General features: G+C 39.1%; 2 protein-coding genes across 2 annotated transcripts in view; one reads left to right on the forward strand and one right to left on the reverse strand.

The window, feature by feature from the left end:
* The window catches only part of foxp2 (forkhead box P2), a 231119-nt gene that overhangs the window by 72527 nt on the left and 132995 nt on the right, over positions 1 to 25597 (forward strand). The gene's annotated exons all lie outside the window — the stretch shown is intronic.
* On the reverse strand, positions 739 to 1478 carry LOC137048907 (small integral membrane protein 30-like). The gene is made up of 2 exons (XM_067427252.1): positions 1200 to 1478; positions 739 to 1085 (listed from the first exon to the last, which is right to left on the reverse strand). The coding sequence occupies exon 1, from the start codon at positions 1420 to 1422 to the stop codon at positions 1240 to 1242; it is 183 nt and encodes a 60-aa protein (XP_067283353.1). The 5' UTR covers positions 1423 to 1478; the 3' UTR covers positions 739 to 1085; positions 1200 to 1239.

A 25597-nucleotide genomic window follows, 5' to 3' on the forward strand; every position in this document is an offset into this window, starting at 1 on the left:
AGACTTATCTAAACTGGGGTATTATTACTTTCATTGTGTAGACTTATCTAAACGGGTATTATTACTTTCATTGTGTACAGGTATAGCCTATATTACATATAGTTCAGAACAGGATACACCTACTAAGCATCAATAATTGACACGGTCTATTGTGTGTGTGATGCACCTCATTGCCCTGAATAAGAACCAACACGGGTGTCTTGTTCTATTGCATACTTGGCACTGGACGTACAGTGACCCCAAAGGTTGAACACTTAATAATAACTTGATAATGTGGACTTTTACAACTTAAGCTGGACCGGCATCTAGTGGCTAAAGTTCCTTTAGCTCAAACAGTAAAGTAAGGTGCTGGGTTCAAATTCTAGAGAATGCATGAGCTGATAAAATGGCCACCTTGTGTGCAATGTAAATTGTAAAGGTGTTGTAAAAATGTGTTAATAAATCAAGAAAGTGTCCAGATCCTTTTTGTCTTCATTTTAAACAACACATAGCCTACTGTTTTATTAAAAAGCTAAACCTGTTTTTGCTAAATGTTAAATTTAAAATGTAAAATGTTAATGCTTAAAAAGTACGAGTCATTAACAAAAAGTCACTTGGCTTAGTATTTTTACTAATGCAGTGACTTAGAAGGAATGACTTGCATCGTGTTCCAAATAATGTACATTTTGTAACCACTTTATATGTAGTTTATGTTGGTGTGCATCTTGCAAAGAAAAACACTCATTTCCACAACTAAAATGAAAAAGAGATTAAAATGATTACATTTTATTATATGTATAAATTCACAACACATGTAAAGTCTCATACATGGACAAGGCATATAGTTAAAGCAAGCAGCATCACCCTAGCTCCCTCTCTAAAGCACATTGGCATGAAATGCTGTATGCAGACCGAGAAAGCATTCAACAATTTTAGGAAAGAAATTGATTGTCTTGCAGTTGCAGTGATTGTAACATGGCAGAAGACCAACACAAGCCCACCATAATGTCCAAGTCCAAGAGAATGCCTGCATGATCCTGTGGTAATAATCTAATGGACTCTAACGCTGATCGTGTTGTAGAAGTCCGTGGGCAGGAATGAATGTCCTGTAATTGTTGGAGATAAAAAAAACCAACAGCTTATTATCCATATAGGTCATTCCTCTGCGTGCACTTCCAATTCTCTTCAGTATAAAGGCATGGCAGGCCTTCTGCACTCACACCATAAAGGATGAGGAGGCCTTTATCAGTAGGTTGGTCATCAAAACTGGCCATTTCGTGTGCGCGCGTACCAGCCCAAGCACGCGCAGATTCCCACGAGCGTTACGGTCGCGCCCAGCAGTAAAGCCACCGCATCTCCACCGTCAAACGCCTCGGTTGTCTGGACAAGCGCCAGGAGGAAAAGGCAGATCATCATGTGCGTATTTTGGTCTTTGGGAGCCATGTTGTTGGTCGGCTGTGAGGAGAGAAGGAAGCGCAACAGCAATGACGACGCGTCAGGTGATCTCGCTGCATTTCCTGATTTTACGAACACTACTATGGGAAAGGTTTGGTTATTAATATTTATACGCTACAACAAGCTGTTGGAAAGTAACGACGCAACGTTAGAGTCACTTAAATAATACAATTTTACAATTGGATGGCAACGTCTGCATGGCGTAATTAATATTCATGAGCTTGTACACGTTGCCATAGTAGGATTCGTAATTTCGTCCCTCATTATGCACATGGTGTAGAATTGACAGGATTTTTATAAGTTACCAATGGATCTTGAACAGTTACTTTATTCTGTGTGGCAATTTTTACACTGTTACATTTTGAAGTATCAGGACAACCCACGTTTTAAAGCTCATCTGTTGCAACTTTATAATAACCATCCAGTTAATGTTTATAGACAGTTTACAAACCAACTAGTAACCCTTAAAAAATTATAAGGAATATCTGGTCCACCTATCTATGTAATGTTTATAGCCTAGATGTTTTAAAAATGTTTTTAAAGGGTTACAAGCATTTTTTAATAATTACCTGACACCTAATATATTATATGATAGATATAATGTATATTGCTATAACCTGTAATTTACAGCACTACTAATAATTAGTAAACATTTAATTATAATCTCATTGTTTGTTAACAGTAATACTGTTTGCTAACAGTTAAATGACAATTAACTAAAGTATTTGCACTGTAAACCGTTTTAAAATATATATAGTGTGTGTGAACTTAACCTTTAAGGTACTAAAATTCCTTCAAACAGGCCCCTGACTATTGGGATTTAATAGTCAAAGTAAATTATGACTTATTCATAGTTCTGCGTTTTATTTTACAGTATGTGTACTTAGTGTACTTACCTAAGAAATTTGTGGGTAATTTAAGGCAACATACGGTTAGGTGGGGGTAGGTTCAAGGTTAGTAGTTATTTCCAAGTTATTGATAAGTACATAGTATGTACATGTGGGATAGGGCTGTAAAATAGTACCAAGTATTATTTTTTTTAATGTTTAAAATGCCTCTTTTGGACATCCTGTAGTATTCAACCAATCAGATAATGACTTCAAAACCACTGAAGTGTTTCCAGTGCCGTATGCATCAGATGTTTAAAGAACGTTCTGTGGGCATGACGTCTGCGGCTGTGACTACTAACTAGCTAGCACAGAATTTAGTTTGTTTCAAAAACAGTTTAGTTTGTGGTTAAAAAACCCATAGACAGTAAAAGAAATGGACAGAGCTATCCCGTTGACTTCAACGGTGGAAAGTGATGTCAGTAAAGGAGCACTCATTTCCTGATGGCTGAGCGAACTGCGCAGGCTCAGCTTGACGACGCAGATGTGACGTGAGCCTCCTGTCTGACAGCTGTAGGTCTTCTAGTAGTTGTGGAAAGTGAAATCTGAATCACGTTGTTTAAATATTCTCTCCCGTTACTTTTGGCTCACTATCGGCTTCTCCCCATTCTTCTCCCTTGACTTTATCAGACTTTATGTCTCCACGTCTCCCCGACTGTCTCATAGACAGTAAAAGATTGCCTGCGAGCGTCTCCTCAGGTCTATACGGTAATTTCTCAACTGTGCGACAGAGTCCCGTTGGTTATGACGCAATAGTTAGCCTATTTTTACAAAAACAGCTTCTGCGGGGCGATAGTGTAAGATACAAGGTAATGGAGCCTTTTATGCATTGTCGTGTTTCTTTAGAAATAAACAATAGACAAATGGAGTCTTTAAACGCCTCTGATAAAGTTATTCACTGTCAAAGTGACTCAAAAATGAATGGGAGTCAATGGGATGCTAACAGCAGGTGATGGCTTGGTTAGCAATGGCAGCCCCTATGGGTGGAACGCTTTCCGAGCGCTAGATTACCCCCTTGAAAAAACCTAGAAGAGAATTTGCATTTTGAGCAGGCCTGATGTCTCCTGCGTGGTTTTAAAAGAACGGTTTTCAATTTAAATGAAAAAATAGGGTTGGTGGTTAACATTAATTGTAGAGACCTTTTCACTTTTTGTTCCATAACAAATTACACACTAACCCACACTGTCAAAAAAAAAGAGGTACATTTCTGTCACTGGGTACTAATATGTACCTTTAAGGTACTAATACACACTCCTAAAGTACTAATATGTACCTTTAAGGTACTAAAACACACTCCTAAAGTACTAATATTTACCTTTAAGGTACTAAAACACACTCCTAAAGTACTAATATTTACCTTTAAGGTACTAAAACACACTCCTAAAGTACTAATATTTACCTTTAAGGTACTAAAACATACTCCTAAAGTACTAATATGTACCTTTAAGGTACTAAAACACACTCCTAAAGTACTAATATGTACTAAATAAACACAATCCTAAAGTACTAATATGTACTAAATAAACACACTCCTAAAGTACTAATATGTACCTTTAAGGATTAGTAGGTACAAAGATGTACCTTTTCACTTTTGTACCTTAGGGTACCGCCCCAGTGACAGCACTGTACCTTTTTTTCTGAGAGTGCATTGCTAAAAAAACAACACCTATTGGCTACAAAATTCACTGTACTATATAATTTATGTCATATGACAAAACAAGAAGTAATATTAAAGGGATAGCCTAGTGCTGTTTAGTCATGAAATCAATCTAGTAGGCAATGGGGGAAGGAGTGGGGGTTATATATATATATATATATATATATATATATAACCCCCACTCCTTCCCCCATTGCCTACTAGATTGATACCTATATATATGTATATACATATATATTATTGTATATATTGATTCCCTTGAGATTTTCATATATATATATATATATATATATATATATATATATATATATATATATATATGAAAATCTCAAGGGAATCAATAGCGAGTTATACCTCTGAGTTTGCCTATAGATTGATTTTGTGACTGAACAGCAAAGAAAACCATTAGTCTATTTTGTATAACACAGGCCAAGAAAACTATTTGTGCAGTCTTGGTTATGTAATAAAGTAATTATAGCTTTTGAATTGAATACTGAGCTTCTTTGGAAATGGACATGGATCTAAAGAGGCCTTGAAAATAATAATTGGCATTTGAAATTCAGATAAAAGTATCACAAATTATAGATAACTGCTTAATGTGATACCATTAATGCAGACACAGAACCAAAGATAAATTGCCCATGGGTGCATTTTAAGCTGGTTAGATTGAGAACTGTTAACCTCGTGGCAGTTAACAAAAGACATGTGTGATGCAACCCAATTAAACCAGAACAACTCGCCTATATTCACAATAGTTAATAAAACCAAATATTTTAATTGAAAGGCAAAGGAGCCGGAGGATAACATTTGCAGCAAGAAAATCTTGCACACAATGGTGGCTTAACAAAAGCGATTAAAGCATAAATTAACAAGTCACATTTCTGAACTTTGTTAAACTAACCAAAAGAAATCAGATCTAAATAACATCAGACGTCGTTTCATTACAGTGGAGCTGAATTTATTCAAGTTTCCTGCTAGAGCATGAAAACATTTCCATCAAAGATTTCACACTGGGCTGATTAAAATGAAATGAAACAAAAAATGAGTTTTGTTGTTTGCCCAGAGACTTGCGTTTGGGTGAATTCTGAAAAGGTTTCCACTTTGGAGACACCTCTTATTTTGATGGTTTCACATGACAAGTGCTAGTTTTCGTTTGATTTTAAGACCCCTGCTATTAAGTGGTTAATACCATGTCAGGAGATGAAACCAGAACAATAATATCTCATTACAGGAAGTTCATTTGGTGTTTTTGCTATTCCGACAGCCCTTATTGTAAGTGCATGTGCGTGTGCTTTTAAGAACATTAGTCTTTATCACAGTGCAGATGAGAGACTGAAGAGTAGCTAAAATAAAAATTAAGATAAATTATCAAGCCATCAAATGTCCTCAGTAATAATTCATTTTGATTGGTAGGTCTCCCATGACAATTTATTGTCATATATAAAAAGAGCGTCACTCCATGTCAAATTACCGTCTACCTTTGTGTACTTAATGACATGAATGATAGCTTATGTTTTTCATTCCAAATATGTCTGAAAATGACGTCTCTCGTGGATCTTGCCAGCTCTGACTGGAGCGCTGTCCAGTTGGATGGGGAAAAAACAAACAAATCTGCTCCAGTCTTCTGTGTTTCCACTAACTGATGTTTCTTGTTTACCCCATGCCACAGATTAAATCGCGTGTGTCATGGTGGGGTCTTAGCACTTTTTGCACTTTGCTGTCTGCGTGCCGCACAGATCTATGTCATTTAATTAGAGCACACCTGCCAAACTAAAAAGCATTGACCTTGTAAGCCTGCCATGGTGCTTGTACGACCTTGTCTTCCTCCCGCCGACCCGTTTCCTTTCCATCCCACATGCTGGCTCAGAGATTATCACCTGGTTTGAAATGCAAGCTCTCTGCTGAAGCGTTCATTTGGATGCAGGACACATACTGCAGGAGATGAATGGCACTGTCCTGACCTGCCAGAAAAACATTTTTTCTTATTTTTTTCAATATTTGCCGGTTCGATCGCTGATCGATGACCAGGGCCTCTACGTGCCGCTCGAAGCCGGGTGGGATGGTAGCGTTATGGAAAACTCGATGATAAAGACACGTGGGTGGTACATAAGAAGCTGGAGAACAGCATCCAAAAAGCAACTTGTATATGCAGGCAACTAGCAATGCGGGTCTTTTTTTAGCTGACTTAGTAGGAGTTGACAGTATGACCAATGGCAGTATGATCTTATATTACTGTACGAGATCATTTTGTTTTCCATTATGTATTGCAAAATATTATATGTGAAAAACAATCGATATTAAAAAAAAAATGCATACCGTAATATAAGGTCATTATTTTTATTGATGTTTACAGTAGTGGCCAAAAGTAATGTCCGGGGGATATTTTTTTTATGGCCAATTTTTTTATATATATATATATATATATATATATATATATATATATATATATATATATATATATATATATATATATATATATATTAAAATACAAAAAAAATATTTAACACAAGAACTCAACACTTAATTTGGTATATATATATTACTAAATTATTTGGCAGTATACAGCTACAAGTTTTATTTTATGTAAAAAGTCAAATAAAAAACCCCCACCTCACATCAAAAAGCACATAATCAGTAGTAATATTTTATTTCTCTCTTGTTTTGGCATGTTCATAATTCATACTTTTCTGAACCATTTACAAAACAGTTTCATTGCTTTATGACTGAGTCCTGTATGCACACTATACAGTCCATGTCCATGATAGATGTTCATTTGCGCCCTAAATTCTGATAGGATGAGCCACATCCAATCAGAGCCATATCCAATCAGGTGTTGACCAGGCCAAGACACCCCTCGCTGATCAGATCCAATACGTACTGGATGGTGAATCGTAATGGCAATGTCATAGCCTACCGATCTCTGGGTTCATTTATAATGCGTATGCGCTAGTCTTAATGTATGATCATTAGTATATAGATGATGTTCTAAACTGTGTTGTTGTAGTACTGATAAATAGTATTAAGTAATTATTGATGAATAAATCATCTTTTCATAAATGTAATGCTTAAATTATTTTTGCCTAGTTTCGCATGTTTAGCATGGGTTAGGGTTAGCATTATGTACAATGCATGCTAAAAAGTTTTAATTAAGAAGAAGAAGAAGTTGTATTTATATAGCGCCTTTCCGTAGCTCAAATTAACATTTTAATGGATTCTGATCATACTCGCTGTTGAGTGGAAGGAAAAATGAGTCATTGTCTCTATAATTTTAATCCTCAAGGTACAATGCAACACGATCTGTAAAGAACTTTAAAATACCAGTGGCCTACACATTTAAGGGAAAATGCAAAACGTGTGTCCTGATGGTGTGAGCATGTTATTAATTTTTTTTTTGCGCGAGCGGTTTGAGTATTTATCCATCCAGCAAAACTCTCCTGTGCATTCAATGAAGTCCTCAAAACTCTTCTGCGCATGCGTATATGACGTCATCGAATTGTGAATGAAACCACCGCACATGCGCGTCCAGGACGTGTTGGATCTGATCCAGTATGTCATCATGCTACAGGCTGCAGCGAGGACTTCTTGACCTGACAATCATGCTCGACAAATGCTTAAAGCACTCTGATATGAACTGTTTACCAACATTTTGTTTGACACATTTCATCATATTATAATTAGTTTCATATTTCTGATTAATTGTATTTGTTGACTTTGTTTTAGATTTACGTTCACACAACAATAAAACGTTTTTCCTTCGTGTTTTTTGCATACAGACAACAACGTTGTCAAAACGACCCGTTCATATAGAACCGCAGAATTTGCATTTTCAGTCCCCCAAGCCGCTGTTGTCGTGTAACATAATGGCAAAAAGGCATAAAAAGTTTTCCGTTGTGTTAATGGCCCTTTAGTAAACTTACGGTTAGAACTTAACAGACCAAAGCACCTGTACTGGAATAGAACAAAAAACTCTCTCTTGATTAATTGGGCACTGAAATAGGTTTCTTGGTTGAGATAAGGAAAAGACAGACTTGGAAACGATGGGAGTCTTTGTACAGAGTCTTTGGTACATCCATAATGAATTCTTTTGAGGAGACATGACGAATGGATTGTCCTGTGGCTTTTGTGCTAATGGTCTGGATGTTAAATACTTAACAGAGCTCAGATGCTGGCAGAGACGAAGGGCGACTGATCTTATGACTCATTGCCGGACAACTGAAAGAGGGACACTGTGAAATAACTTCAAGGTACATTTTTCTACAAAGCATCTGGGTGTGTTAACCATAACTATCCATAACTATCCTCTCCATTTTAGGGTGAATAAGTTTAGCTGCTAGTGTTTGCACTCAAAATCTGAGAGTGGTGGGCTAATAATCAAGAAATCAATTAATCTTAGTCGTTTGATTGCCTTTTAATCCAATTATACCTCTGGGTTTCATTTCTTATTTTCCATATTGCTCCATCTCAAAGTGAAGGAAGCTCACTGCCCTAGTTCCAATCTGGTGCGCTGTCAAATCTTAATGGATTTTATGATCAATGGTTTTGAGACCAAACCGCTTTATTTTCTTGTTTTGTTTGTGTTCTGTCTGGTGTTTTTTCATTCTTCCTTTCTTTTACAAAGATAAATTACACTGAAGCGATTGTGCGCCTTTTCTTCCACCGCTCCTGAATTCACCCCTCGAGTGCAGGCCTCCATCTGAGAAGCCAAAATCCAAAAACCATTTCATGGGCCAATGCCTGGGTGGTTACAGCAGGACCTTTTTGCCTCTCAAAGGCTAACCTGTGTGCCCGTTCAAGCAAAACATCTTACATCTTCATTTTCTATATATACATATGCATTATATTGTACTGTACAGTATATCATGCACATTTAATATTGTGTAATTTCTAATCGTCCTACAGTAAGTATAGTAGGTACACTATATTGGCCAAAGTTTTGGGACGCCTGCCTTTACCTGCACATGAATTTTAATAAAATCTCATTCTTAATCTGTAAGGTTTGTAATCTGTAAAGGGCCAAACCCAACCCCTGAAAAATGACCCCCCCCCCCCCCCCACACACACACACACACACACACACACACCATAATCCCCATTCCACCAAACTTTACACTTGGCACAATGCCGTCAGGCAAGTATAGTTCTCCTGGCAACCACCTAACCCAGACTCGTCCATCAGATTGCCAGAGAGATAATGGTTATTTGTCACTCCAGAGAACACATCTTCAGTATAGGGTCCAGTGGAGGAGTGCATTACACCACAGCATTCGACTCTTTGCATTGCACTTGGTTATGTAAGACTTTCATTAAGCTCTCTGCTTGTTCTTGAGCTAATCTTAAGGCCACACAAAGTTTGGAGGCCTGTAGTTATTGACAGAAAGTTGGTGCCTTCTGTGCACTGTGTGCCTCAGCAATGGTTGAACCTGCTCTGTGCTTTTAACTGGCCTACCACTTCATGGCTGAGTTGCTGTTGTTCCCAATTGATTACACTCTGTTATAATACCACTAACAGTTGACTGTGGACTATTTAGTAGTGAGGAAATTTCACAAATGACTTATAGAGGGAATGCATCGACGTCACTTTCCCGCCATAACACGCCCCCTCAGCTGGGGCTGAGTGGCAGAAGAGCTGCTGCGTGACTGCAGTTAATAGAGGAAAACGCAAGTAGAGCAAACGATTATAAGTTTAAACTAAAGTTTGGGCTTGATATAGTAGTCCTTACAACTTACCAAAGATTCAGTGATCCATGGATAATGACATACAGCCAGGAATCGTGTTTTCCTGACATTTTTATGAGCCTGATTTACGTCATGATCATTTAACTGTCAGTCATCACATTTTTCGAGTGAATCCTGCATGCATATGTGGATGGGTCAGTGTATTGGAGCGTGTATGTGGCCGCTTGTCACGAATGGAAAACAAAAGTTTTATTCAAATTCTGAATATATTATAGACCTATTGATAAATAAAAAAATATATATTGCTCAGACAGCGTGCAAAGATTGCTCCCTTTATAATAACTAAAAGCTGTCACTTATTCAATATAAACGCAATCTCACAAAGTTCCGCTGTGAAGCTGGTATACAATGAATCTCTTATTTTCACAACAGAGACGCGTGTGTTAACTGAACTCAGTGCCTGGACAAACACTCAAGCGGTGAGTGGATTCCAAGTTCAACACCTGTGATTGGTCAGTTCCGTTCAGATATCTACAAACATGTCCGTGATTGGCTACATTACTCACCAAGGCGAAAACACGCTGGAAATGTAATCATTTGACGAGTGCAAATACAGATACACACTGGATCATTTGCTAGCTCCTTTTCGCTAATAATATGCTATTATTACGAATTCTTACGGAGGATTACAGATCCTAGACAAGCACTTACGGGCAGCTTTCCCTCTAAAAGCAGAAGCAGCAGCAGGTTGGCTGTGGTTTGAGTGAGAAAATTGCACACTATTATCAAGTCCGTCTCAAGTTCGGAACAGTGATGTCCATGGGGTCCGTGGACAAGCCTCCCCCTACCCCCACTCTGGCGCCGGGCCTGGTTTTGTGTGTTTTTGCTGGATTCACGGTGTAAACCAGTGCTGCCTCTTAGTCTTTTTGCCACTCAGTGGGGCGTAATCACGGTCGCTCCAGCTGACGGTGACGTCACGTGCATTCCCTCTATTGCACAGGTGGCAACCCAACGGTATTATGCTTGAATTCACTGAGAGCGACCCATTCTTTAAAATATGTTTGTAGACGTGTATGCGTGCATGCCTGGTGCTTGATGTTATACACCCGTGGCCATGGAAGTGATTGGAACACCTGAAATCAATGATTTGGAGGGGTGTCCCAATACTTTTGGCAATATATTTTATATTAAAAGTAGTTAAAAATACCCCAAAATGAAATGTCAACACTGCTTTTTTGCAGAAGCCATGGCTTTCTCCTCATTTGGAAACTATATGTGTCAGAATGGCTTTACATGGAGATTATCCAGATTATGTCTGAAAACCATATTTCTAGCAGCGCTAAATGGTTTGCTTTCTTCTTGGAGTGTTTTTTCATTGGTTGGCAAGTAGGATGAAACAAAATGCTTCATCCTACTTGTTTCTTCACAGACATGTGGAGAGCACGGGGAACGATTAGGGCAGGGGTTTTCAGCTATATATTTTATTAGTTATTAAGAGTCCATTAAGAGTACTGTTAGACCTGTAGCATAAAATGCTGTCAATAGAATACTGTAAAACTATTGTGATTTATTTTATTTTCACATTTATATATCGATCCGTGGCGTAGCCTGTAGTTGGAGAAATTGAGATAAGCCATAGACGTAAAGGATGCAGCAGCAAACATTAATGAGGAAAGAAAAGGTTAACGTTAAAATATAATCACTATATATACAGTGTATATTATTATTATTATTTTTAATATTTTAATGCTATTTTTCAATGAACTTTTCCACAAAATCCTAGTACCCCTGAGGCCCTGGGAGGTTGTGGGCTCCAGTTTGAAAACCTCTGCAAGAAGTACAGAGTGCAGCATGGGACAAGTTTTGAATTGCTGAGTGCAATTGCAGGAGGGATACTGATATGTGCGCGGGAAGCAGGAGAAAGAAATGACTCGTAAAATATAATTATCTAAAAATAACAGCACACAGTCTGTAACTGGAGATCTGAAGTGTGTGTGTGTGTGTGTGTGTGTGTGTGTGTGTGTGTGTGTGTGTGTGTGTGTGTGTGTGTGTGTGTGTGTGTGTGTGTGTGTGTGTGTGTGTGTGTGTGTGTGTGTGTGTGTGTGTGTGTGTGTGTGTGTGTGTGTGTGTGTGTGTGTGTGTGTATGTATGTATGTATATATATATATATATATATATATATATATATATATATATATATATATATATATATATATATATATATATATTCAGGAATTTGAAGAAATAGCCTGTAGACACCAGAACGAGACTGCACCGGAAATGAAAAACAGTTATCGCAATGTCACAAAAAAAAGTATTAATTTCAGATATTTTTGAACCTTTTTTCCAGGTTTAAATACAAAAATTTCAATGTGGTCTTTTGCACCCCAATGTAAATACTTAAGAGCTCGTTTTTGGCCCTTTAATGCCCACAAGCAAAATATAGTGCTATACACATAATTGCTTGATAAAATGAGGAAGCAAAAACAGTCATCAAATTGTTAGCATAAACGCTTTCCTCATGGAGTGATTGCATGGAGTGTATTTCTGCTAAGAGGACTTTTTTCAGGGTAGAGAGACAGCAACATTTCAATGGTTTCACTGTTTCCATGGTGATGCAGACTTCAGCCTCGCTTTCGCTGTTGTCATGAAGCTCTCTGCCCTCGCTCGGGGTTCACAGTCCACATGAAAGCATCAGGAGAGGATTCTTGGCTGTTTCGAAGAGGGATGTCAACAGACTAATAATTGGGCCATCACGCCCTCAGTGAACACGCGCTGACTGTTTCCTCAAAGCAGATTTCATCAACAATTCTCTTTGTCAAAGGTTTTTGCCACAGTAAACACTGAAATGAATTTAGTCTATCTTTCTACATTTCTGGCATGTAGAATGTATAAACACTGAGTTACGGGCCAATCGTCAGCTGTGCATGCAAATAAACGATCGCTGTTCAATGCGAGATGTCATTTTCCATGTTTTTCTGTTTGTTTATTCTGCTGTGTCATAAGCGCGCCATATACACCGATCAAGCATAACATTATGACAGGTGAAGTGAATAACGCTGGTTATCTCTTAATCACAGCACAGCACAAGGGTAAAACTAACCTGTCTCACGACGGTCTAAACCCAGCTTACGTTCCCTATTAGTGGGTGAACAATCCAACGCTTGGTGAATTCTGCTTCACAATGATAGGAAGAGCCGACATCGAAGGATCAAAAGGTGTGTGGGATATATTAGGCAGCAAGTGAACATTTTAGAAGCAGGAAAAATAGGCAAGCGTAAGGATTTGCGCAAGTTTATAAAGGGCCAAATTATGTAGGCACGTGTGGAGCAATGGCTGGCCCATGTGGTCCGATCAAACAGAGCTACTTTAGCTAAAAATTTTGTTTAAAAAGTTAAAGCTGCTCTATGTAACATTTCCGTCCACTAGGTCACCTATTCAGAACAAAGGCGTAGCTTGATGATGCCAAGTTTGAGCTCAGAATCTTGAGATGTGGTCTTCACCTCACAGCTGGTGGAAAAGAATCGGTTCGTGAATGTTCGTGAATGTGATTATTAACGTTACTGTTGTGTGAAGCAGGGCCAAGTGTTGTGGAGCTGAGCAAGGCCGCTGGAGCGATTGTTACGCAAACACGCGGCTTGCGAGCAGCGGGACTTTTATTATGACGGGACACAGTCACTGGTGCCATTTCTGTTATGAAAATGATGTTATGACGTTACTCTGTGCGTTCGCTCAGCGGCTGCTGTGACACATGTTCACACTGCTAAGAGTAAAGCGTTTCTGCCAAATACAGAGGGAAACGCAGATATGATGCAATTGACAGGCAACTCCCTCAGACAACCAGATTCCTGTGAAAGTAAATAAAAAAGTGTTATTGTCACCACCTTTCACCTCAATGGCCCTGTTTCAGAATATACATATAACTGTATTAAACACTTTTTTCTTCACAAAACAAAATTGGTTCATAAATGGTTTGAGGAGCACAACGACGAGTTTGAGGTGTTGACTTGGCCTCCACATTCTCCAGATCTCAATCCTGTCGAGCATCTGTGGGATGTGCTGAACAAGTGAACATCTGAAAAGTCTGATCCGTGGAGGCCCCACCTCACAACTTACAGGACTTAAAGGATATGCTGCTAACATCTTGCTGCCAGATACCACAGCACACCTTCTAGTGGGGTCTAGTGGAGTCCATGACTTCACAGGTCAGGGCTGTTTTGGAAGCAAAAAGGGGACCAACACAATATTAAAACATTACGTTGTTGGTCATATAAGTCATAATGTTATGCCTGATCATTGTATATGGTGCTTAGATGTGTTCCTGTAGCTCAAATAGTAGAGAAAAGTACTAGCAACACCAGTTTATGGGTCTGATTCCCAGCAAATCCATAAAACGAATGCCTTGAATGCAATGTGACCTCCATCCCTGCTATCTTAAATCAGTCACCAAAATCACCAGGGCAGCTAAAAACCAGTCTGAGCTGGTTTACTGGTCTTACAGGCTGGTCTGTTGACTGGCTTTGGATAAATTATGGTACTTTGTTATATATACATACATATTAGAAATTATATTTCTAGTGCCATTAAAATCAATTTGCTTAACCAACTTAACCAACAGAATATCTTGTTCAAACCAGAACAGCATATCATTTATATATTTAAATATATAAATTATATATTATATACAAATTATATGCTGTTCTGGTTTGAACAAGATATTCTGTTGGTTAAGCAGGCCGGCAGGGAGCAATGCATGCTGTGGATGCAACATATGCTTATGATTTTTCACTGGTCTTTTCTGTAGGGGTTGTGTTGGCTCTGTCAAAAGTGGCAGCAAGCCCACAGTTACAAATGCATTGTCCATCATAATCGCAGCGCCATCCCAGAATTCCCTCCGCGGCCCAGTCCACAGGACCTCTGCTGCTTTCCTTCCATGAATCATGTCCAAGTGCGTGGTAAACAACCTATTAAGTGACCTATTTGTCCGTGGCCAGTTCTGCTAGCTCACTCACGGCAATTACTTTGGCTGAACGTCTGCGGCGGAGCACTTCAGAATGCTTCGCTTTCAAATCGATGACCACCACCCCCTCCCTTTTCCAGAACAGCACAGGCACTCTACTGTAATATTAAGATTATGTGAAGTGGTCCAAGACTGTACTGTGAATGTATAGCAGATTCATTGGCAAAATCCATTTAAATTGGCTACAAGGAGTTTTGATCGGCAAAGACCGTCGGGGTTTGATGCCTACATTCCTGCTTCGAGATATGGCATGGGGTCCACAGCATGCATTATTTTAGATGAAGTTTGATGGATACCGATGCTTAGTGGTCCAGTGTCACATGGTGGAAGCGTCTCACGGATGCACGGAAAGCTGCGCAACCGAACGAATGTCAGTTCCGTTTAGTTATGAAGTTCGTAGTTGTACATTTCCTACAATTGAGACGTCAGCACCTGCCAATCAGGGGAAATGAACGACACTGCTGATTGCACTGCTGGTAATTACAGAGTGCAGCGAAAGCTCTGCTGTGTCAGAGAGGTGGGTTATTTTTAAGCATGCATTTCTCTTGTATTCCAGGAAGAACTTACAGGTAAAGATGTCTCAGAGGACTGAGGCAATAATCATCCTTTGCAAAAGCAAAAACCTTAACTTTTTTCAAATGAAATGATATAAACATGGTCAAAAGTACTTGACCGGGATAGTTTAAAAATAGCTAATTATTCATTTTCGGCTTCTGTGTCTGAAACTAGGGCTCATTGTGTCCATCTCTATCAGTGCTTATTGGGTTTTAGTTAATACCTTTAAAAAGCCACACTGTGAGAAAAAGTTTACATTTTTAAGTACAATCAACTTGGATGTTTGAAAATTGACTCATTTTGATGAGTTAAAGCAATCTAAAAACATATGTTGTCGTAACTTATTTATCATACATATTTTTTTATATGCTAGTATACTGCTCATTGACAAAAGTTGCAGTCTTTCACTTCCAGAAAGATAAAAAAATATGTACTGATTAACAAAAAGAAAGAAAAAAAAGATAGGGAAACGGGGTGTGAAGAAAATTAGAGAGACTCATGTTGAAATGCCAAGTAAATGTCTTTGGATGGTCGTTTATATTCTGTTACTGAATCGTCGACTTTAATTACCACATTCTGTTTGTGTGAAGGTGAAAAAGAAACTGAAAAATCAATTCAATAAAAACAAGATTTGGTGATTTGGAAGAGCAGAGAATACTAAATTTGTAAGAAGAGACTTCCATGCGCCTCTAACAGTCACCAGACAAAATTACAAAAATGACTGTTTTCAAACAGGTTTCCTGCTTTCAACTAATTTAACACTGAAGGAATGACACATTTCTTGGGCACAGGGCTCTTTTTGAGTATGGGTCTCTGCAGGTCAGAGTAATTGGTTGGGGTGTAGGTAGGGTTAGGGGTTAGTATTTGACTGGATTGTGTACTTTTCGCAACGCCCCCTGCCTTTTGGCACGTCCATACCTCCGACCTGCAGCTCTCTTGTTTTTGAGCATTGAACGCTTAACATGTTTACCACTAGATCACTGTTGATTTTCTCTGTAAATGTTTTATTTTTATTTATTTTTTGGCAAATAGGTATGAAGTGGTGAGTCAGTTATAGCACCACATGGGCCTCTGATTAATTGGTGACTCAGTTAATGGCCGATTTTCAGGGTTCTCAGTCCAAGGAAATATGGTCCTTTGTGTACAACTTCATGTGTATGACAGCACAGAGATTCATTCTCACCAGTTAGTCACTTGAACTACATTTGTCCTTGTATTCATCAGAACATGTGAATGCACTTCAATTTTAGTCAATGGTTTAACAATAACTTGTGTTGCAGTTACTAGACAGTCACCATGAAATAAAATTCATACTTTTAACTTTGTTAATCGCATGAAATACCCCCTTTTCAAGATCCAATACATTTCCAATGGATTTGGAATATTGTTTCACTCATAAGTAGAATTGCATTGTAAATGTCATTTCAAGTTGACTTTAATAAAGGTAAAAGACGCCACCCACATGCACACACTATCAGAGATGCTGCGAGCCTTTGTTTTCCCTCCTGAGAGACGTTCAGTTTTATTGGAGTGAACATTTTAGACGATAATTAATCTCTTTGCTTTTCATACCATAACACCTTTCAGTGTGTTGTAACTCTTGGTGTCATCTGCACAGCAAGAAATTGTGGCTACAAGTCACCCTAATGCAATTAGCACATCTTTTTTTAGCCGTAATTTGATGTTTGGATGCCCTATAAATGCAAAATTCCCTGACTTGGCTTCCTGTACTTAAGTGAGTGTAGAAAAGGAGACTGTTTCCATTGGCTTTCTTCCCAAGGTTTTCTCTTTAAAAGTCTCTGCCTGCCCTTTGCACAACACATTACTGAATAGTAATCGCAGTTAAAACGTATCTCTGAGTGTGAATATCACATGCACATGTCTAAAGTAGAACGCTGTTGAGAACCACGTGCCATTACGTTTGGGATCTTCAGTGAATTTCCTCTTAGAATCCCTCTCCAGTCATGCACTATAAGTGAGGTACTTCTTAAATGCATAAAACATCTCTGCCCATTAAAACCGTGATTCTTCTACTAGCAATTTTGTCTAAGAGGTCTAAATACAATTTGAATGAAATGATGGTTCCATCTAGAGCTCATTTACATGCTAAAAGCGCTTTATGGAAACTTCAGTGGAGATTTTTCATGGTAATCTCAAAGTTTAACTTCTGCCCCTAAAAATAACTTTTCCTTTGTGAATTATGGTGGTTTAATGGTTCTGCTATTACTCTTTTGGCAGATTTTTTTCCCCCTTTCAAATCCCATTTTGAAAAATAGCAAAAGCTCCATGAAGAAATACTTTCAAATGAGACTTATCATTTTTTTTAATATATATTTTTAATCATCTTCAAAAAGGAAGATGATTAAATCTTTAAGTTATTAGGAAGTTACTTGTTGATTGCTCAGATGTTCTGGGTGGTTGCTAGGGAGTTGCTAGGTGATTGTGCGGATGTTCTAGGTGGCTGCTAGGTGTTGCTAGGTAGTTTTTGGGTGGTTTCTAAGTAGTTTCTTATTGGCCTAAGTTACAAAAGTTCATGCTTAAATTTGTATGATAATCTGGTCTCTAGACAGATATTTCTCCCCCACCAGTTTTATAATCTGCCAGGTGAAAGTGTCAATTCTAATTGCTAACTGTTCACATGATGAGTGTCCCAGCTTTGTAATGTCCACATGCATGTGCATGTACACCACTGGTTGCTTTTGATTTTGCTATGTCACATGGGGACATTGAACGGGGAGTAATCCCTTCGGATTTGATCATTTAATCTTGGCCACCTCATGAGAAGATGTCTTTAGTGTCCAATTTCCCCTAGCGAATAAGAAAAACCTCTCCTTTAATTGATTTTTATGACGTTCCCTGATTTGTACGTCTGCAGAGCCGGTGCCCAACAAATATTTTTGGAATGCAGAGAATTATCAGACTGGTACGGACGAATTACAGCGGCGGCCTGTTTGTCGTTCCCTGGCTTAATCTATGAGAACATGATTATGTACACAAGTCTTACATAGATTTTCCTCAACGTTGTCATTGAATACACTTCAACTCCAAAGCCTTCTCCTGTAGGTCATTGTATGTACACACAAGCATATGTTAATTCTGAATGTGATGCTGGCGAGTTTGATCCAGTGGACATTTTGTAGAGAGTAGGCAGAAGCACAAATTGTACGCTTTTAAATGGAAGTTGTCAGAGAGACAAAGACCAGATGCACTGCAGCTGAAGTAAGTGCTAAGATGACACCACCTGGAGTCCCCAAACTCATGTGCTCTCAAACTCATCTCTTTTTGTCTCTATGTAAGGAGAGAACTACAGTACATAACAGTGGAGCATAGAAAAAGAACATTTGGTGTGTTAAGTACCGTAGAAGGAAGCAATCTCAGGATTACGTAAGGTGTTAGGGTAAAGAGCAAAATCCCCCATCGTCCTCTTTTGCCAAAAACATGAAATGACACATTCATTCACAATCAATCAGAGGTGAAAGATGTTCCTGAGGACAAACGTCACACAGTTACCCAAGATGTGCGGTTGATTTACACCTGATAACCTTTTGATGAACAAAGGCCTGTTTTGTGAAGGGACAGAGCAAAGAAAACCATTGTTCTCTGATCCTAAAAGAGTGTTCAAGTTCAAGTTGAGATGTGCTTCATTTGTGTCAACCTTGTGTTCTAGAATATCATTTCTTTCAAATTACACAATTGTTGACACACAGTCCTTCTGAAAATACGGCATAAATATAAACTAACCTAAGACTAGTTTGCTAGTCTTAGCTAGGTTTAAGTTGGGCTGACCAAAAACTCTTCTAAAACCAGTCAACAGTCCAGCTTGACAAGGCTCAGAGACTACCAAATCAGTTTACACTTGTTTAAGGTTTTTTGTTTTTCAAATATACAGTTAAAGCTAAAGTTAAAACTTGTTTTGGAAGAATCTGAGGTGAAAAATTTGAGTTCCTATTAGGGGTGACCGCGAATAGTCGAAGAGTCGATGCATCGATATGCGGAGCCAGATTCGACCACCGATCTCACAGTCGAATCTTTGCGGGTGTTCGAGGATCATACCATTTTGTCAATTTGGGGGTGCTCAATATTTTTAAAGAGATATGGTGCGGTGCTGAGCTTCACTCCAAGGACTCCAAGCTCAGCGCCGCGTCACGTCTTTAAAATTAGAATACATTGTTTTCAATGAGTGTACCCATACCGGTGGCGGCAATCGGCGCCTGTCTGCAGCGACTCAACAAGTTGTTTAAAATCCTGGCGCACCACAGAGCGCCATTTCAAGGTTTTATATTACATTTCTATTATATTTCCCTCAAATCGTCAATTATATTTCCCTCAAATTGTACATACTGATTTCACCATGTGCTATAAGATACACTCATCGTGCAGCTCTTCTGTCAGAAGTCGATTCAAAATTGAGCTTGCGCGTATATAATGTGTGCGTCCGGTGTGAGATACCTGAGACGCTGAGCTTTGCGTCCGGTGTGTGACCCCCTTTAGGCACAATCAGCTTAAGAACGTGCATGTAAACGCACTCAACGTGTTCTTTTCCTCTCTAGGCAGGTATTGTTTTAGGTTCATTTATAAAAATGCTCTTTTATATATTTGTGTGATGTTCTGTATTTCGATCGCGGCTTTAAAATGTTATTTGAAAACGAATGTTTATCCACCACATTAGCTTTTATTTAAACCCAAATAAGAAATCCATTGTGAGTTCGTCTTTCAGTTGACAGGCAGTTTTGGTCGCTTTATTAAAAGTTGTTGCTGTGTGCAGTGTGTAAAGGAAAATAAAAATAGTTTTACCCTCCTGCTGACTAGTGTCGTGCCCCTCCCAACCCATTCACACACACACACAGATGATTCGAATATCAGTCGACTATAGAAAGATTCAACCATTCTGATTCGAATGTGTAAATACTTAGTTGGGGGACACCCCTAGTCCATATTGAGATCTAGAGACTTTTTCGATTGCAAACCTGTCTCGTTTTTGTCTAAGAGAAATATTTGAGATATTAAAGAGATGTCTTTTGTCATTTGTCTCTCCTAAAAGTTCAAACAAGCTGTTTTCCATTCAGTTTAAAAGCCAATGATTGTTAGAAATCAGCTGACCGAACCATAATTCCATGGGGTCGATAGCTGATGCTGTTTATTCTTTCTGCTGGTTTGGAGATGCAAATCGTTTGCATGCATTATTACTGCTTCATAACAGACCAGTACCCCACTGGGTCAAAGAGTCGGATTAATGAAGCGAACACCCACCAAACGGGGAAGAGATGCACACAAACACACACTGGAGTCTCTAAACAAAAGGACTATTAGTGTTGACTCAGTAAGAATGATTTTGTCTGTTTGCGTGATGTTCTTTCAATTCAAAATGTCAGGCATTTTTCCTGCACAAAATCCCCCACCCCAATGCCCTATAGGGTGTTACCAATTCGTTAAAGAGGTTCTGAGTTGTTGCTAGGTGGACGCTTGCTAGCCCAAGTCTCTAAATATGGCTCGGGTCCCTCACTCATTGTATGAAAATTGCAAGTCAAGTTGTTTAGAAAAATAATGGGCCACCTCAGTAAGCCTCACAATTTGAGGCATCATGTTCGTGAAGGAAACTGTGCTCTCTTACAAAGAGCTATTCATGTATTTTCAATGAAGACAATGTACCTAGGTAATTTATAGGCACTTATATTATTACTGTTTCCATTTCTATTTCAAATTTGGCTCTTGGTACCCATCCTCACCAAGACAAAAATGCTTTTACTAAATTTGCCTCTCATTTTGACAAGCCGAAGGCACGTGGCTGAGATCTTCTGTACACATGGATTATCTCCACATTTCCAAAGGGAACAGATTATCCCTCTCAAGAAATACATTTACTCAATAGCTTTGACCAAAAGGTGCCCTTTGGGGTATTTTTAGTTGATGAATCTTATTATTAGTGGTGCTTGCTTGGGCAAACATCACATTTGCTATTGCTCATAGGGTTCAAGATCTGTACCAACCCCAAAGCCCAACTGAATATTCTTTCTGCTCTTTGGTTGAAAAAGAAATGTATGTCTGAATATACAGTATAACAGGAACAAAGTACCCAGATGACTCATCGAGATTCTAAAGGGTGCATCCAATGGACACTTTTAGTGTCCCATAATGCAATGCGATAATTTGTGAATGGCAGTTTAGCAAAGAAACTGACGCATTTTGCAACATAGCGAATATAGTAATTCCAGATTACATTTACCCTACATGCATTCTATACTTTCCTGGGCCAAAATGGCAAAATATGAGCAAGAATTGAACAAATACCGTAGATATTTGTCTTAGCACGTAGCTAAGTAACTTAGCACGAAATAGCTATTCACAACCTGCAGATAGCTTTTTACAAGAAGAAGTAAAAAATTAAGTGTTGTTCCACTTGATGTTAAGAACTTCAAATAGTTCATGCGTATTGAAAAATATCTCCCAGTTCGTTTGAGTTTAATGTGAGAACAAATATTAACTATATGTCAGACCGCATGAACTTTGTGTTTTGCACACTTCTTGTCACTTGTCATGTTTATTCATTTGATTTCATCATTATGTTCAGGTGTGTGTATGTCTCGTTATCTCCCCCATTTAAGATCTGTTCAGTTTGTGAGTGCTTGTCAGGTCTCGTCTCTTTGTAGTTGTGTTTTGGATGTACCTTGTTGGATCTACCTCATTGGATTTCTAGCCTGTCTACATTCATCATCATTTTTGTGATATTTGTGTGTTTAGTCTCTCCCACACAACATTGTGACCGAAGACCCGACCCAAAGTGAAAGTAAGGGGATTATCACTAATGCAAGCGGAACATCTGACATAGTTTCTGGATCTTTTGCCTCAGACCACCTTCCCGGACAACTGCCTCTGTACACTTCTACATGTGGGAATTAACAAAGACAGTTTGGGAATTTCCTATGGATCAGCCTTCACCGTTAAGGATGTTACCAGCCCTGCTTCAGCCCCAGTGCTCAGCCAGAACCCTCCAGTCAGAACAAAGTTGTTTGACCCTACCCCAGACTTCAAGCCCTTTTCCGCAAGTCGCAGTCCCATGCTACCCCCCCGTGCCCAACATCCCACGGAGCCTGAGGTGCACGAGTCTAACCAGGTGTACGTGCCAGCTGCATCATCCACCATCGAGGGAGTTTTTGTGTAATTGGAGGGCTAGGAGGAGAGCCCTGCTCACTGAGAGCATAACAATGATTCTGATTCTTCGTCTTCAGTCTCATCAGTCCAGTCCAGCCCAGCCTCCCTCCACCTCTTCCTACCACAAAAGACATGCAGACCCTTTCATCAGACTATTTTTAGCTGTCCTCCATCAACCACAGCCATTCCTGCTAAGTCTCCAGTCTCTTCTCTCAGTGCTGTGGGTCCATCTCGGGTCAGCTGGGCTCCATCTTCGACTGGGCAAATGGGGCGCACAACTCCGCTCACAACCTTGGCAGATGTCGCTCCTTCTTGACCCGTCTCCCAGACTCCCTATGCTACACTCCACCCCTGATTCCAGTATGGTCCACCAGCCTCTGCGTGCTCCCTCTGTCAGTCAGCTCCACCTGGGTCAGACCATACCACACCACACCTGCGCTGCGCTGCGGACTTGCAGTCCATCTGCTGCACTTCTGCCCTCCACTCCTTCATCTATGGTCTGATCAGCCATCTCTCAAGCTCTGCCACCACCCTCGGTCATCCCAGCTAGCTCTCTGCCCTCTGGGTCCACATCTTACCTACACAACCTGTGAGACTATAGTGTTCAAATCTGGACTCTGACCAGCCAAAACTGACTTATTCTCAAGGCCACATCGTGGTTGTCTTTGCTTTTTGGAGAATTTTCTTTTTGAAAAATAATATCTGATTATTCCTTTGTAGATAACAACTTTTTTTATTGTTGGGAAGCAAGCCATTGTGCAAAAGCATTAAATGACTTTTTACAGTGAAGTACCAGCAGCTAAAAAATCTCTCCACCCATGAGCTGATGTTCCAGTCACGTTTATTAGCTGTTTCACATTGAAGCGGAGGCAAGGGTAACGAGGGAGAAGGGGTAGCCTTGGAAACCCTTCATATCGCCATACGTGTGAGCTTCCATTGGTGGAGTCTGTCCTGATGTGTTTCTGGTGTCTCTGAGCACCTGATAAATATTCCTTGTGTCTGCATGAAGAAGGACATCCCCCCCCCCTCTCTCTCTCCTTCTCCCAGAAGATATGTTGTGCCTGTTTAAGCAGGAATCCTTTCCCGTCGTTGTGAAATGAGGCCAGGTTCATTTCTGACATCTCAAATGAATGTGGAGCGAATTTAATTCCATGCGCATTAAACACAAATCAATCCACCTCTCTGGCGAATCAGGTCATGTGTTTATTTTGGTAAATTTGGTAATGACTGATCAGCTTGGTTGGTAATGTCGATCCCTGATTTAGCAGATTTAGACGCGTTGGGTCAATATATTTAGTTGATCCTGGAACAAAATTCCTGTCTTAAAATGTATTCCTAACCATATCTTAAACTGATGTATTAGCACTTAACCCTGATTTTAAGCCTAAGCTGGACATAAACTGTAAACTTTTTGATTAGAATATTATTCCAGGATCAACAAAGGTGTTGATCCAGAAACATACTGTGATATCACTATCAGGTTCACCTCTACATGGAGAATGTGGATTTGCGTGTGTCAATGTAAAATACAATAATGCTCTAAATAATTTCAGAGAGCTGAAGACTTAATTGATTTTGTTGTTTGGCAGGACTCGGACAACCCCTACAAGGCGGCACAGAGCCAAAAATGCCTGTTTTGTCCTCCCAAACACAAGCAGACCAAACCGAATGGGAATTATTCAAATGCAAACAGTATCCATATTTACAAATCAAGCTGAATTTGTCTTTGGCAAGCTGGCATGTTTCTATTTATTTATTTATTTATTTTTTCTGGGCTACAGCTGAATTGCATGGCTCTTTTTTTTTAGATGGCTATATCGATTCAATGCAAAGACAGTCGCTATGGCAACCTATCAGGTCTGGAAGGGAGCTTTTCCGCCCCCTCATACTTTTATGCCAGGCATAGGCCATGGAGTCGTGATGTGTGATAGCTCCTATAGCTCTCTGACAGCTGTGAAAACCATCTGATTGGACAGCTTCCATCTCTGCCATCATTACCTGCCCCGTATGGAGTCTAGTGGCCGATTTCACTTAAGAAAAGCACAAATGGCCTGGGGTGCACTTGTGTTGGCGTGTGTGACTGAGTGTAAGTAAGTGTTTCTATGCAGAAAGAGAACAGTCCAAGCACACGCTGTTTCAAAGCTTGCTGTACATCTAGAAATCACAGGTGCACACCTGATGGAAATGGGTTTCAGTAAAGTAGATAGCAAAGTTGCTTTTGTATGAAGCACAGCTCAATTTTTAAAGTTGGTCAACATAAGGAATCTGCATGACCAACCTGAACCCAAATCTCTGTGAGGAAATCTTTCTCTCTATAGCGAAGTTCTTTGAATTTGATGGCATTTTAATGCTGTAATACTTTAGATTGGTCAGTGTTGCAGTTTGCAGTTACATTTTTTTTGCATATGTTTGTTTGTATTGACAACTGTATAATTGACTGCTGTTTCACGCATCTTATGATCATTGTTTTAAATAAATGGTCCTGATCGCCCTCTCTTAGTTTTTTTTTTTTTTACAATGAAAGTAATTTTTAGGGGGGTAAAATAATGATGGTATTTCATAAGTCCTTTCCAGATATTCCGAGAATGCATTTCGATGAACAGAAGTGGATGTGGAGTTGAGGGAAATGTTCACTATACGCATTGTGTACTTACTATTGCAACTACAGTAAATTATGCATAATTACAAGTAACTAACCCTAAATCAAACCCCAATATTACAATATTAGTACAAACCAGAAAATGATGGAATATTTCACCAAATGTGTCATATATTGGAATATCAGGTTGTTAGCTTAAATTTGATAGCTATGTTATCATAGCTATCAAAATCCAGTGTTCGGCATTTTGCGTACGTGAGTTTTTGTTGTAGATGTCTATTAAAAAATAAAATAAAATAAATAATTGTGTACTGTGCTAATTAATTGAGATTTCTTACAGCTCTTACAGGTTGTTGGCCTTGTCTGTTTCGTTGCTTCTATTACTCTCCACTTTTTTGTAAGTCGCTTTGGATAAAAGCGTCTGCTAAATGATTAAATGTAAATGTAAATGTTAGCTTAGCAACATGCTAACGTCACATTCTGTTGGAATCAATTATACGATATTGTGCACTTCATGTATGACCAAGTACAGGGTTGCACCCTGTGAAGAACATCTTAAACCAGTCATTTGTGAGATTACATTTTGATTAACATGCTACGTTACATGTAGTGAAGTTGTC

The sequence above is a fragment of the Pseudorasbora parva genome, chromosome 20 (assembly GCF_024679245.1).
Source record: "Pseudorasbora parva isolate DD20220531a chromosome 20, ASM2467924v1, whole genome shotgun sequence".
Taxonomy (NCBI): Eukaryota; Metazoa; Chordata; class Actinopteri; order Cypriniformes; family Gobionidae; genus Pseudorasbora; species Pseudorasbora parva.

What these genes read in the sequence shown, in the direction of transcription:
- LOC137048907 (XM_067427252.1), bottom strand. Translation starts at nt 1,422, where the DNA reads ATGGCTCCCAAAGACCAAAATACGCACATGATGATCTGCCTTTTCCTC.